We start from the raw sequence: 10,992 nt of genomic DNA, 5'->3' as shown, positions 1-10,992 counted from the left end.
TGCTGTGCAGTCTCCTAAGGTTAGCAGCACACGCTCCTGTTTCTACTCTTGAAAGGCAAATTTAGAGAACCCAGACAGAGTAACATGGAGTTGCTTCTGTTTGTGGCAAAAGAAACCCTGAGAGCAAATTTCAGAAAGTTACCTTGCTTTCCCTTCTCAGCTCCCCCTTTTGCACATCTTGCCCTTTGTCATGCTGCAAGAGCTGAGCCATGCTCCCAGCTCAGGGGCTCCTTCCAGGAGGCCACTCTGAATTCCAGTGCAAGAGCTGGTGAGAGGAATGTTAGCTTGTCCTTCTCTGATTGTTTTCCCTCCCCTTCCCAAATCTTTTCTTCCTTTTAGGAAATGTTCTGAAAGCACAGCTCCAGCTAGGATCAAAATATGCAGTGTTATGGTACAGTGAATTACCATAAAATGTCCATTTTCATGGTAAAGGGGAAAAGGAAGGAGCAAGTCTCACCATGCTTGGGAGTAGACAGCCAGGTAGAAAAGCAGGCTTAGCCTCAGCTTTAGTGGAAATAAAAAAATACCAAAACCTATTTGCTTTAATTTAATGGTAAGATAGGGTCTGCAGGAAGTTTCCTGGAAAAGGACTCTCCTTGCCTCAGTGCTCAGCAGCATCCTGAACCACTTTAGGGTGGCCCATGCACAAGTGCTCTGTGTGCAGTTCTCTCCCTCAGGGCTGACAGTGCTTCTGTCCCCTTCCAACTCTTGACTTACCCTTCAAGTACCTCTGACTTAATCAGTTTTTTCAGTTTTGTGATCAGGTGCACTGGGCTCTTGGTATCTCACCTGCACAGGACAGCTCACAGCTGGGCAAGTCCTGCTTCCAGACACCGAGTCTTTCTCTGCCTTCTCAGGTGTGTGTAGCAGGAAGAGACGCAGCTGATCAGAGCCAGGCTGCCTTGGCTCATGGTGTGTGGGGATTGAGAGGTGCTGCCATGGCCAAGCTCTGTGCTTGGGCAGGAGCTGTGCCAGGAGGTTGCTGCCCCCCGACCAGCTGGGGGTGAAGCACAGCCTTGCTCTCAGACAAGTTCTCTTTGCTTTGGGAGAAGTCAGCATTGAGACTGTCCCCATCCTCCCCAGACCCAAACACCCCTACTCATAAATTGCTGCATTAACAGCTCCTTCAGCAGGCTCCTTGAGGAGATGCAGCCCCTGGGGAAGGGCAGGCAGGGTGAGGGACATCCCTGGGAGAAGGTGGGGCTGGGTACAGCTCAGGCTATCTTGCAGTGTTGCTGGCACCTGTACTCAGTGCTACTAGGAAATCAAACACTGCCTTCCTGGTGCTTCTCCTGCAGCCCTGCCTTGGTCACGTAGCCTGTGCCCATCCTCAGCTCAGCAGCTATCTCAGCCTGAGCACAGAGGGTATCTGTGCTGCACACAGCCAGGCCCTGTGCCACAGGCAGGGAGTGCCTGCTCTGGGAACTCACGGGACAGCAATTGGCTTTGGTCGAGTGTCCCATTACTGGGACTTTGCTTTGGTGGTCAGTGCAAAGGATGTTGGCTCCTGCCAGCAAACCTTCTCTACTCATGCACTGCAGGGTAGCTAAAGCAATTCAGAATCTGGCTTGGGCTGCTGAGACTAAGTCTGGGCAGGGAGGGGAAGCCCACTAAGGGCAAAAATGGACACAGGGTTTTGTCCCAGGCATGATGAGAGCAGAGCCCTAGGGAGAAGTCAGCTATCTGCTGCCACTGTCAGCAGTGTTTTCCAAGATAAACTTCTAGGCCTAGCCTTTAGATAAAAGTGAATGCCTTTAGGTCCTGATCAGGCTGCTTTATTATCATCATTATCATCATCTTCTTCATGATCTTTTGTCCATCTTCAGCTGTTTCTGCAGCATGAGCAGTATCAGACCAGACTGCAGTTCTTGCATGAGCAAATGCAATTCCTTAGGCTTGGTGCTGAGCAGGGGAGACACCATGGTGGCTGGCAGAGGGAAGGGTCTGGCTGCTCCTGGCACAGGTTCAGCACGGTGCCTCTTCACACTCCCAGCAGAACAGCACTGAAATCTGAGCCACTTCGAACTGTGAGGGGAGAGCCTGCCGTGTTGTCCACAAAAACAGAGGCATACTGCCCAGCCTGGGGGGAGAGAGGGATTAGCAGGGCCAGGACACCTCCTCTGGGCACCAGGCATGGCCTGGCAGAGCCAAGGAGAGAGCTCTCCCCTGCACACACCCACCAAGAGCTGGAGGAGCTGTCCCTACCCTTCCTTCTGGGAAGAACAGCACAAGGCCTTTAGGGCAGCCCAGCCACAGTCTGCTCCAGTGCCCTAGCAGAGCTTTGGGGCTTGGAGGTCACTGAGAAGAGACCTGATGCCAGCCTTGGGCACCATTCTGCCCAGTACTGTCCCCAGTGGCGCTGGCAGCACTAACCTGCAGGTACAGGGTGCCCGTGACAGAGATGGTGAAGGGGTCACTGCTGCTATCCAGCCGAGATACAGTCTCCAAATGGCTGCAGAAGAGGGAGGGTGGTGGTGGGGGGAGCAAGTCCCCCCTTTCCCAGGGCTGCTGGACTCCTTCTCCCCTCCCAGGCTCCCTGTCCTTGCCCTGCCATACCTGTTGTGCCGGCAGCGGGACTGCACACAGATGAGCACCCGCAGGCGGCTCTGTCGCCATCCCTGCCCCTTCCTCCGCGGCTCCCTGCGGGCTGGGACAGAGCAGGGGCTGAGAGCCAGCCCAGGCTGCCCCGGCAGGGCCCTGGGGCTGGCTGGGGGCTCACCGATGTGCAGCGTGGTGGTGAAGCTGTAGTATCCTGCAATGGGGGCTGTGTACTGCCCGCTCGTCAGGTTCAGCCCTGCGCCACGGTGGAACATCCCCTCCCTCTCAGGCTGGGATAGGGAATGGCTGGAGTTAGAGGAGTCCCTGTGCCGGGGCAGGTGCCCCTGCAGCCAGGGAAAAGGGGCAGGCTGGGCACTTACAATGTAGAACGACCCCAGCTCCTGCCACACCTTCTGCTCCACAGCAATATCTTCACACGTTTGGCAATGGAAAGCTGCTTCCACACGATGCCGGGCCCCGGCCTCGGGGTTGCCTTTGCTGCTTTTCTCCTCCTTACACCCTTCCCCAGCTGTCCTGCTCCTCTTTGCCACGCCTAACCCCAAACCCCACCGGAGTTCGGCATTAGGAAGGGAACCTTCACTGTTCCTGGCTCTGGTCCCCAGCCCTGCTTTGCCTTGTCCTGCTGTCCCCACCGCTCCCACCCCGGGTCCCCCACCCCGGTACCTCTGAGCAGGAGCTGCAGCTCGCTCAGCAGCTCCTCCGGCATCCTGGGGGAGGCCGGGGCAGCCGAGCTTGCTTTTCCCGGAGAGCCGGCAGCAGCCGGGGCCGTGTGAGCCCCGGTCCCGCCGCGGCCCCGATCGCCACTCGCCCTCCCGGGGCTCCCGGCCAGCAGCATCCACGCCTGCCGGGGATCCACGCCGGGTCCCGCGGCTGCTCCCGGCGCCAGCGGCCGCTCCCGGGCTGCCCGCGGGGGTTCGGCGCCGGTGCCGGCAGCGTAGAGCAGCGCCAGGCACAGCTCCGGCAGCCGCATTCCGCCGCCGCTCCCGGCAGGGCGGCCCCGGCCCCGCCTCGCTGCTGGGCTCTGCCCTCGGGGTGCGGGGACCTCCCCGCGGGTACAACCTCGGGACATGCCCGCCCTGCCCCGGGGGCTCCCCCGCCCGGCGTGGTTTTAGCGCTTCGAAAATACTTGGGTTTTTGGAGCTGGGGAAAGGTTCTTAAAAAACCACAAACCAAAAGAAGAGAGCATTTAACCAAAGTGTGTTTATAAGGAAAAGCCTTTTCCCTGCAGTGGTGGGGGAGAACATGCTCCTGATGCCCCAGCCAGCCTGGCACAGGGCTTTCCACCTCCCACTCGCCAATCTGCCGGAATAGGCAGCGGGGAAAAGGGGAGCATGGATGCATAGGGTGGCAGGCATCACTGAGGCTCTCCTACCACCCATGGTCACCCTGGAAAGGTTCTGTCCACTTGGAGGTGTCCATGAAGATGGAGGAGGAGCTGTGGAAGAGCCAGAGACAGGGCAGGGAGCCCTCACACATCCAGAGGTCCTTGGTGCAGTCATACACCTCCATTTCTACCCGGTAGTCCCCGTCCATGCCCTTCCAGTGGCCACCGGTGACAAAGAGCCGGTCACCCAGGGCCACCATCCCACCATTCTCGTGAAGTGTGTGCAGGAGCTGCACCTGTGTGAGGGACAGGGTGACATATGCAGGGACTCCTTGGTGACCTCCTAGTGCCACCACAGAGGACACCAGATGTGTTTCCCTACCCCATCTTTTCTTTCTGTGGGGTTTGGGGGCCTCTGGTGCCTCGTGCGTGTGTGATGGGGAGCAGGGGAGGAAGGAATGGGGCATCCTCAGCTCTGCAGGTGTTAACAGAACCAAGGGATCGGGATGAGTGGGTAGAAGGGAGAGGGGGGTGCTGGTGCTGAGGGGAAGCAGCTGGGAACCCCCTATCCCTGGGAGGCTGATGTGCCTGGTCCCACATCCCACCTTCTGCCAGATGTTGGCCTCTGGGTTGTACACGTGGACCTTCTTGGTGTTGTCCCCGATGAGGTAGATGAGCCCGCGCAGAGTGGCACAGCGTGGGGCTGAGAGGTACTTGGGGATGAAGGGAGATGTGATCACACTCCACAGATCTGCAAGGAGCAGTCATTAGCAGTGCATCCCACCCTTGGCTCTCAGTGCAGCTGCCAGTCGCTGAAAAAAGCTTTGCTATTTCAGGGGGAATTTGGAAGGGAGGAGGCAGACCAGCCAGGCAGACTGGCACCCACAGTCCCCATCCCAGTCAATGGTCTTGCATAAAAAATAGTGGGGGGTGAGGACATGGTTTGTAGTGGTGCTGTGGGATGGGAAAGGGGAGGTGACACTGTCACAGGGCATTAGTTTCTTCCTAAGGCAGGCAGCCTCTCCCACCCCAATGCCTCAGAGATTCCACTGCACCGAGGTTCAGGTCTGGGCTGTGTCAGACATCTGTGACTCAGCTCCATGCTGCTAACAGCCACACTCCTGGGGCTCCTGGGCCCTGTGTCAGCCATCACCACAGCCTGTCATCACCTGCTCCCATCCCACAGGACCATGCCTGGCAGTCCAGGGGGGTCACCTGCCTGGGGTCCCCCTCAGTCCCTGTTCCAGGGACAATGCAGGGGTCAGCTCTCACCTTGAACAGGGTTGTAGCACTGCAGAGTGAGTGCGTTGTACTTGACGGCACAGGAGCCCACCAGGTAGAGTTTGCCCAAGCAGCTGGCAGCTGCAAAATTGCTCACATACTTGGGGGCTGGGCTGATGGCACACCAGCTCTTGTTGTACGGGTCATAGCGCTCCACCTCCACCACATCCACTGTTGTCCCTGCAGGGTGACAGGACACTGCAGCCACCCTGCTGCTCTGAGGCACACAGGGACTCCCACCACAGCAGCACCCACAGGGTGTTTGCAGCCTTACCCCCGATCACGTAGATCTCCCCGTTGAGGACAGCGCTGGTGTGGTTTGTCCGGGCTCTCAGCATGGAAGTGATGGCTTTCCACACACCATCCCTGGGGCAGAAGCACCAGGCCTGTGTTGTCGACCACGTGTCATTCCGGGACCCCCGAGAGCCACCTAGAGAGAGACAGGGCAGGTGCTGCTCCAAGTGCAGCATCCCTGGGTATTCCTTGCCAGTGGCCAGATTTGCCCAAGCAGAGAGTACAGAGAGGATTTTGCTCAGAGAGGAGCCTCTGGCCCCACACCAGTGCCTCATGCTCATATCATTGTCCCCTGTCCTCCATCCCCGCTCCTTGCAGCCCCCACCCTGCACCTGCAGCCCTGGCACTGACCTGTGACGTACACATCGTTGTTCAGAGCCACCAGGGAAAAGCCCCATTTGTTGTAATCGGGGAAGTCGGGCAGAGCCATCCATCGCCCTGGAACCCAGCAGAGCCAAGCAGTGACCCCACAGCCAGTGATGGCACTTCTTAAGCCACCTCTGTTTCAAGCCCATCCCAACCCAACTAGTGTCTCTCTAAACTGACACTAGTTTGACAAGAGATGGCTTCAGGGTAGACAGATGGTTAATTAACATGAAGGGAGGGGGAGGGAATGGGGTGCACTTACTGCTTTTGGGGTTGTAGAAGGCGAAGTTCCTGGTGGTAGCCGGCATTTCCAGCCCCCTCTCCTCATCTTCATCCTCCAGCACACGGCCACCAACCACCACCAGCACCTCCTCTAGCTTCTGTGGTGGGGTTGGGGGGTTCTTCAGAGCACCAGTGCCACTCTGCCCCTGATGAAGAGGCCAGGGCAGGGCCATCAGGTTCCTCCTTCCTGGCTCAAAGTGGCATTTAGGGGAAGGGGGTACCCACCATGGTGCGGGATCGGGTGACGAGGGCCTTGCTGGCGTCTGAGTCACGAACAAGAGGCTCAGTGGCAAGGAGGTTCTGCAGGTACTGGTCAGGCAGTGAGACAAGGTGGGTCAGCTCCAGCAGCTCCGGCAGGAACTGGGCTCGGGATCCTGGGTCATGGCGTACCCAGCGCAGTACAGCCTCAACCAGGCTCCGCTCCTCCTGCACCTGCAGCTGGTCATTGGAGAGGTAGACAGCCAACCTCTCCTTGGAGAGCTGGAGGAACTCCTCCTGAAGAGAGACGGCTTCAAAGTTCTCCTGCAAGAAAGACCAGGCCTTGGAGGAGACCTCAGGGCAGCCGTGGCTCTCACCAAACTCACAGATACCTAGGCAGTTGGTGGCATCCATCTGCTGCCGGAGGTAGCGGCTGCAGACCTTCTGGATAGCAGGGAAGTGGAGCTGGCTGGAGGTCCTCATCAGCCCCTCCACGTTGCCCTGGTTGATGGTAACCTTTCCCGTGTAGGCAAAATCAAGCAGCATCTCCAGCGCACCGGGGTCTACTTCCTTCAGCTCCACCCGTGCTGCGATGCTCTCAGCAAAGTCACCGGAGAACATGGCATAGAAGTAGTGGCTGCAGAGGGCCAGGATGCCTCGGTGGCAGGGAAACTCCCGCCCGCCCGCCACCAGCGTCACGTCGGCCAGTTTGGGGTTGCTGCGGAACTGCTGCAGCCCCTCCAGCACGCCCTGGGCGTGCGAAGGCAGGCAGAAGTCAAAGTCGTCCATGTTCCTCACCATGGTGCCAGGGATGGCCGTGGGGCCTGGCAGGCGGGCAGTGCCCGAGCAGCGCGAGGCGAGCGTGTCCCTGCTAGGAAAAGGCGACGGTGTGTCCCTCTCCCCCTGCCGGGACACCCTCCCGCCTGCCCCGAGCCCGAGTCACGGACAGCAGCGGCTGCACAAGCGCTCCCCGCAGCCCCCCTCCCACGGCGGCCGCGTTTTCTCCTCACCACCCGCAGCTGCCCTGCCGAGGCGGTGACCGGCCCTTTGGGGATGATTTTCGGGGTGATTTGAGCCCTCCCGGCGCTGTCGCTCCCGCTGTCAGCAGAGCTCCCCAGCACGGCCGGCCCGCGGGAGGGAAGGGAGCGGGGTCCCGGCGCTGGGCAGGGACACGCCGCGCGACACGGGATCAGCCGGGACCAGGGGCACTCGCTATTTTTAGGCGGCACCTGGACACTGCTCCCTGCTCTTAAAGGCACCGCACAGGCAGAGCTCTCGCCGCCGCCCATCCCTGTCGTTGCCCCATCCCGCGGCGCTGTTGCATTTAGGAAAAGCCTCCCCCTCGCGAAGGGGTCGGCTGGGCAGCGAGCCCGGAGGGACAAGCTCCCACAGCACCCTCCCTCCACCCCGCCGGCAGCCGGGGGTGCCCGCCATGCCCCTCGTCGCTGCCCCGGCTCGCCCTGCCGGTGCCGCTATAAATATAGGTGGTTATCTCACTCGGCGGCAGCCGAGGCCTCCAACACCCGCCCTGGGCCAGGGGGAGCTGGGGTGCTGAGGCGGCCCGCCCAGCTTAGCAGCTTTCTTCACCGCCCCCGGAAAGCCTCGCTCAGCTGGGACAAAACCGAGAAGGTTTTTATTGCAGCCCGCGGCCTCCGAAGCCCCTCGGCATCACTCCTCCAGGCTGAAGATCTCGGCCTCCTTCTCCTTCCAAAAGGCGAAGCTGCGATCGATGTAGCGACAAATCTCGTCCCCCTCGTCCCCGGCCGGTCCCTGCCGCTGGGCCGGGCTGTGCAGAGTCCCGAAGTACCGTGCCTTGATGTCGTCGAAGCCGTCGCGCCAGCCGCGCCGCCCGGCCGCGATCTCGTCGATGACGGCGCGGTGGAAGGCGCGCACCGCCCGCCAGCCGTGCCGGCCCAGCTGCTCGAACACCTCGAAACAGAGCAGGTGGCGGCCTCGGCGCTCCTCGGGGGGCAGGTCCTGCTCCAAGATGCGGAAATAGCCCAGCATGAATAGCTCCAGCGACAGGCTGTCGTACTCGGCCGGGCCGCCCCCCGGCGCCGACACGAACTGCTCCGGGGAGAGCAGGGTGCGGGCGGGGGGCGGCGGCGGGGGGCGGCGGGAGGCAGCGTCCCGCCAGCCGCTCAGCAGCCGCTGGATGGCCGCTCTCTGCCGCGCCAGGCGAGCCGCCGCCCGGGCCCCGCTCCCCGCTGCCTCCCGAGGGTCCCCGGCGGCGGGCCGTAAGGGCGCGTAAGCGGAGCGTCTCCAGTGGCTCAGGAACAGCATCACGATCCGTTCCTTCCTCAAGCTGCCCCACTCTGGCCCCGGCCCCTTCCCGTGCCGCGGGGAGCCGCCGCCGCCGTCGGAGAACGCCTCCTCGCAGCTGATGCCCGAGTCGCTGGCGGCCTCCGCCTCGCCGCCCCTGGCCGGGGCGCTCCCCGCCGCCCCCCAGGCGGGCTCGAAGGCGCCGCGCAGGCTGCTGACGCAGACCCCGCACTGCCGGATCTCCCGCTGGGCCAGGCTGCCCCCGGGCTCCCGGGGATGCCCGGCGGCCGCGGGGACAGCGGAGATAGCGGCGGGCGCGGCGACGGCAGCGCTGGGACCCCGCACGCCCTCGGCGTTGCCCAGCAGCGCGGCCAGGCTGTTGACGGCGCCGGCCAGGCGGCTGAACCAGAGGGGCAGGGGCTGCCCCGGAGCCGGCGGGGGGCTGCGGACGGAGATGCTGAGCAGCGGGGCGGGCAGGAGGGAGCGTAGCTCCCGCACCAGGCGCCGCAGCTCGCTTTGGTACACCTCGCCACGCCGCCGCAGCCGCAGGCTCTCCACTGCCCTCTCCAACTGATGCAGGTCTGCCTCGGTCAGCAGCTCCCCGAACGGGCCCAGCACGGCTTGGTGGGAGGGCGAGAAGCTCCAGGAGCCTGCATCCTGCGGAAGAAGCGGTCAGCGCCTTCCGACAGCCCGCTCCCCCTCCACTCCCCGTGCCCCTCGTACCTGCCCTCCCGCCGGGTCCTCGTTGGCCAGTCGGGCCCGCAGCCGCCGCACCATCACTTGCCGCTTCCACTCGGGGATGAGCCGGCCCCGCTCATCGTGCGTGGGCACCAGGGATTCCGCGTCTACCTCCGCGGGGTCCGGCCCGGGGGGCCCCGCCGGCCCGGGCTCCCCGTCCTGTGCGGATAGAGTCATGCGGGGCTCGAAGGGGCACTGCCGCCGAGGGGACGAGCCGGGGGCCGCGGGCCGAGCCAGCGACCTACCGAGTGGGCGAGGAAGGGCGCCGGGATCCTGGCCCGCTGCGAGGGCTTGCGGAGCTTCAGCTCCGCCGGCACCGACCTGCCGGGCTCCATCCTGGGGGAGGGCAGCAAGGGGTGGTGGGCCCCGACACCTCCAGGGCCTCCCCGGCTGAGGGGTGACCCGGCACATCACCCCGGACCTCCTTGGGAAGGAGAACCCTCCTCGGGGGACAGCCACGGGTGGATCTCATTCCTTCAGAGGACGGGACGGAGCTGAGGAACCCCTGCTGTCCGCTCTCCCCGTGCAGCCAAGGACCGAGCCCGGGGCCGCCCCATGGCTGCCAGCCCTTCTCCGGGCATCCCACGTCCCCTCCCCGTTCCCACTCCCGGCTGGCTTTCCTCGGGGATGGGGGTGCCCAGTGCCCCAGCCCCAGTGGGGTCTTACCTGCTGCAGGGGGCTGAGCTGGCTGCTGAGGTTAGGGGGGCAGGTGCTGTCGTGCCCTGCTCAGGGAACATCCAAAGGTGGTGCGGCTGCACGCCCGAAGTCCCTGTGTGGGAAACAAGGAACAATACGGAGCAGCAGGAGAGATTGGAATGGTTGAGCAGCCCTGGAGAGCACAGGGGCCACGGCTGCAGTGCTGGGGCAGGGCACAGAGGCGTTGAGCATTGTATTAATATTTGATGGGGCATCGAGTGGCAGCACCTGGGCTCAGTGGGTGGAACTGGCGCTGTTCCTGGAGATAGTGGCTTGGTGACTTGGCTCCAAGCCTTGTCCTGCTCTTGGGGCCAATGGACAATGGCTGAGGCTGGTCAGGTGCCGGGGACAGAGGAAGCATCTTGCACAGGGGCACTGAGGGCAGATTCTGGCAGTGGGGGATGTTCAGCAGAAGGTTGTGCTGCACCACTGCCTGGGCATCGGTTACTGGCATTCAGCCACATTCGTGTTCTTTCCCTCCACCACCATCCATTATATATGGCTAGGATGGACTCGTGGGGCTCACTTACATGTGAGAAATTCAATCGAGAGGCTGGAATAAAATTAAGAAGCAGCAGATCTAAGCCTATAAACACCGATTAGCTGGTGAGGATCCATTACAGAGTCAGCCTCTGAAGCCTCGCTGGCTCCAGTGCCAGCTGACATCCAGCTGTAATGAGGAAGATGAGCTTATGCTGCCCAGCAATAGAGCCACAGCGTGAGCACAGGTTATGCTTTGCTGTGGGAAGGAGGAATTTGCTGAAAGCCCTTTGGAGGAGCCCTGTGCCAGGGCTGTCTCCCCCAGCCTGGAGAGTTTCTCCTGGGATTGCAGCTCTCTACAGTGCAAGGGTGTGCAGGAGCATGAGAGGAGAGGAGGTTCTGCCCTAAACCTCCATCTCTGCCTCTTTTCTCACCCTGTTCCTCAGGAAAGCAGGCACTGCTCAGAGTCTCAGGGGACTCCTTTTTACCTTTCCCTTTCCCAGTTGCATACC

The 10,992-nt window shown here is 61.9% G+C and overlaps 3 protein-coding genes across 5 annotated transcripts; all 3 read right to left on the bottom strand.

Annotated features, from left to right (window-relative positions):
• Positions 1 to 1,779: 1,779 nt before the first annotated feature.
• On the bottom strand, positions 1,780 to 3,529 carry LOC117000912 (erythroferrone-like). Its single transcript, XM_033068994.1, has 6 exons — positions 3,223 to 3,529; positions 2,919 to 3,091; positions 2,720 to 2,828; positions 2,557 to 2,647; positions 2,374 to 2,452; positions 1,780 to 2,080 (listed from the first exon to the last, which is right to left on the bottom strand). Exons 1-6 carry the CDS (start codon positions 3,527 to 3,529, stop codon positions 1,982 to 1,984), a joined length of 858 nt encoding a protein of 285 aa, XP_032924885.1. The 3' UTR covers positions 1,780 to 1,981.
• A 148-nt stretch (positions 3,530 to 3,677) lies between these two features.
• On the bottom strand, positions 3,678 to 7,863 carry KLHL30 (kelch like family member 30). 3 transcript variants are annotated; one of them, XM_033068759.2, is made up of 8 exons: positions 7,802 to 7,863; positions 6,332 to 7,172; positions 6,087 to 6,252; positions 5,810 to 5,896; positions 5,439 to 5,594; positions 5,156 to 5,344; positions 4,489 to 4,634; positions 3,678 to 4,179 (listed from the first exon to the last, which is right to left on the bottom strand). In XM_033068759.2, the coding sequence occupies exons 2-8, from the start codon at positions 7,103 to 7,105 to the stop codon at positions 3,928 to 3,930; spliced, it is 1,770 nt and encodes a 589-aa protein (XP_032924650.1). In that variant the 5' UTR covers positions 7,106 to 7,172; positions 7,802 to 7,863; the 3' UTR covers positions 3,678 to 3,927. The 3 variants fall into 3 exon arrangements, with proteins under 3 accessions (XP_032924650.1, XP_032924648.1, XP_032924649.1); XM_033068757.2 differs by lacking the exon at positions 7,802 to 7,863 and adding an exon at positions 7,315 to 7,512 and having other exon boundaries at positions 6,332 to 7,175; XM_033068758.2 differs by lacking the exon at positions 7,802 to 7,863 and adding an exon at positions 7,315 to 7,512.
• ESPNL (espin like) lies at positions 7,595 to 10,215 on the bottom strand. Its single transcript, XM_033068883.2, is given in 3 exon segments — positions 7,595 to 9,463; positions 9,550 to 9,640; positions 9,971 to 10,215. Coding segments are annotated over 3 exon segments (1,827 nt in total). The 3' UTR covers positions 7,595 to 7,972.
• Positions 10,216 to 10,992: the final 777 nt, after the last annotated feature.

The sequence above is a fragment of the Catharus ustulatus genome, chromosome 10, assembly GCF_009819885.2.
Source record: "Catharus ustulatus isolate bCatUst1 chromosome 10, bCatUst1.pri.v2, whole genome shotgun sequence".
Taxonomy (NCBI): Eukaryota; Metazoa; Chordata; class Aves; order Passeriformes; family Turdidae; genus Catharus; species Catharus ustulatus.
The sequence above is the reverse complement of the archived record's forward strand: the minus strand, read 5'-3'. Positions and strand labels throughout refer to the sequence as shown.

Bases quoted from the DNA above. Each gene is read 5' to 3' on its own strand.
- KLHL30 (XM_033068759.2), bottom strand. From the start codon at position 7,105: ATGGTGAGGAACATGGACGACTTTGACTTCTGCCTGCCTTCGCACGCC. The intron at 5,897-6,086 runs GTAAGTGCACCC...GCTGGGTTCCAG, and splicing joins CTTCTACAACCCCAAAAGCA to GGCGATGGATGGCTCTGCCC. The intron at 5,595-5,809 runs GTCAGTGCCAGG...GTCTCTCTCTAG, and splicing joins CAACGATGTGTACGTCACAG to GTGGCTCTCGGGGGTCCCGG.
- LOC117000912 (XM_033068994.1), bottom strand. From the start codon at position 3,529: ATGCGGCTGCCGGAGCTGTGCCTGGCGCTGCTCTACGCTGCCGGCACC. The intron at 3,092-3,222 runs GTACCGGGGTGG...GTTTGGGGTTAG, and splicing joins GCTGCAGCTCCTGCTCAGAG to GCGTGGCAAAGAGGAGCAGG. The intron at 2,081-2,373 runs GTTAGTGCTGCC...CTCTCCCCCCAG, and splicing joins CGGGCACCCTGTACCTGCAG to GCTGGGCAGTATGCCTCTGT.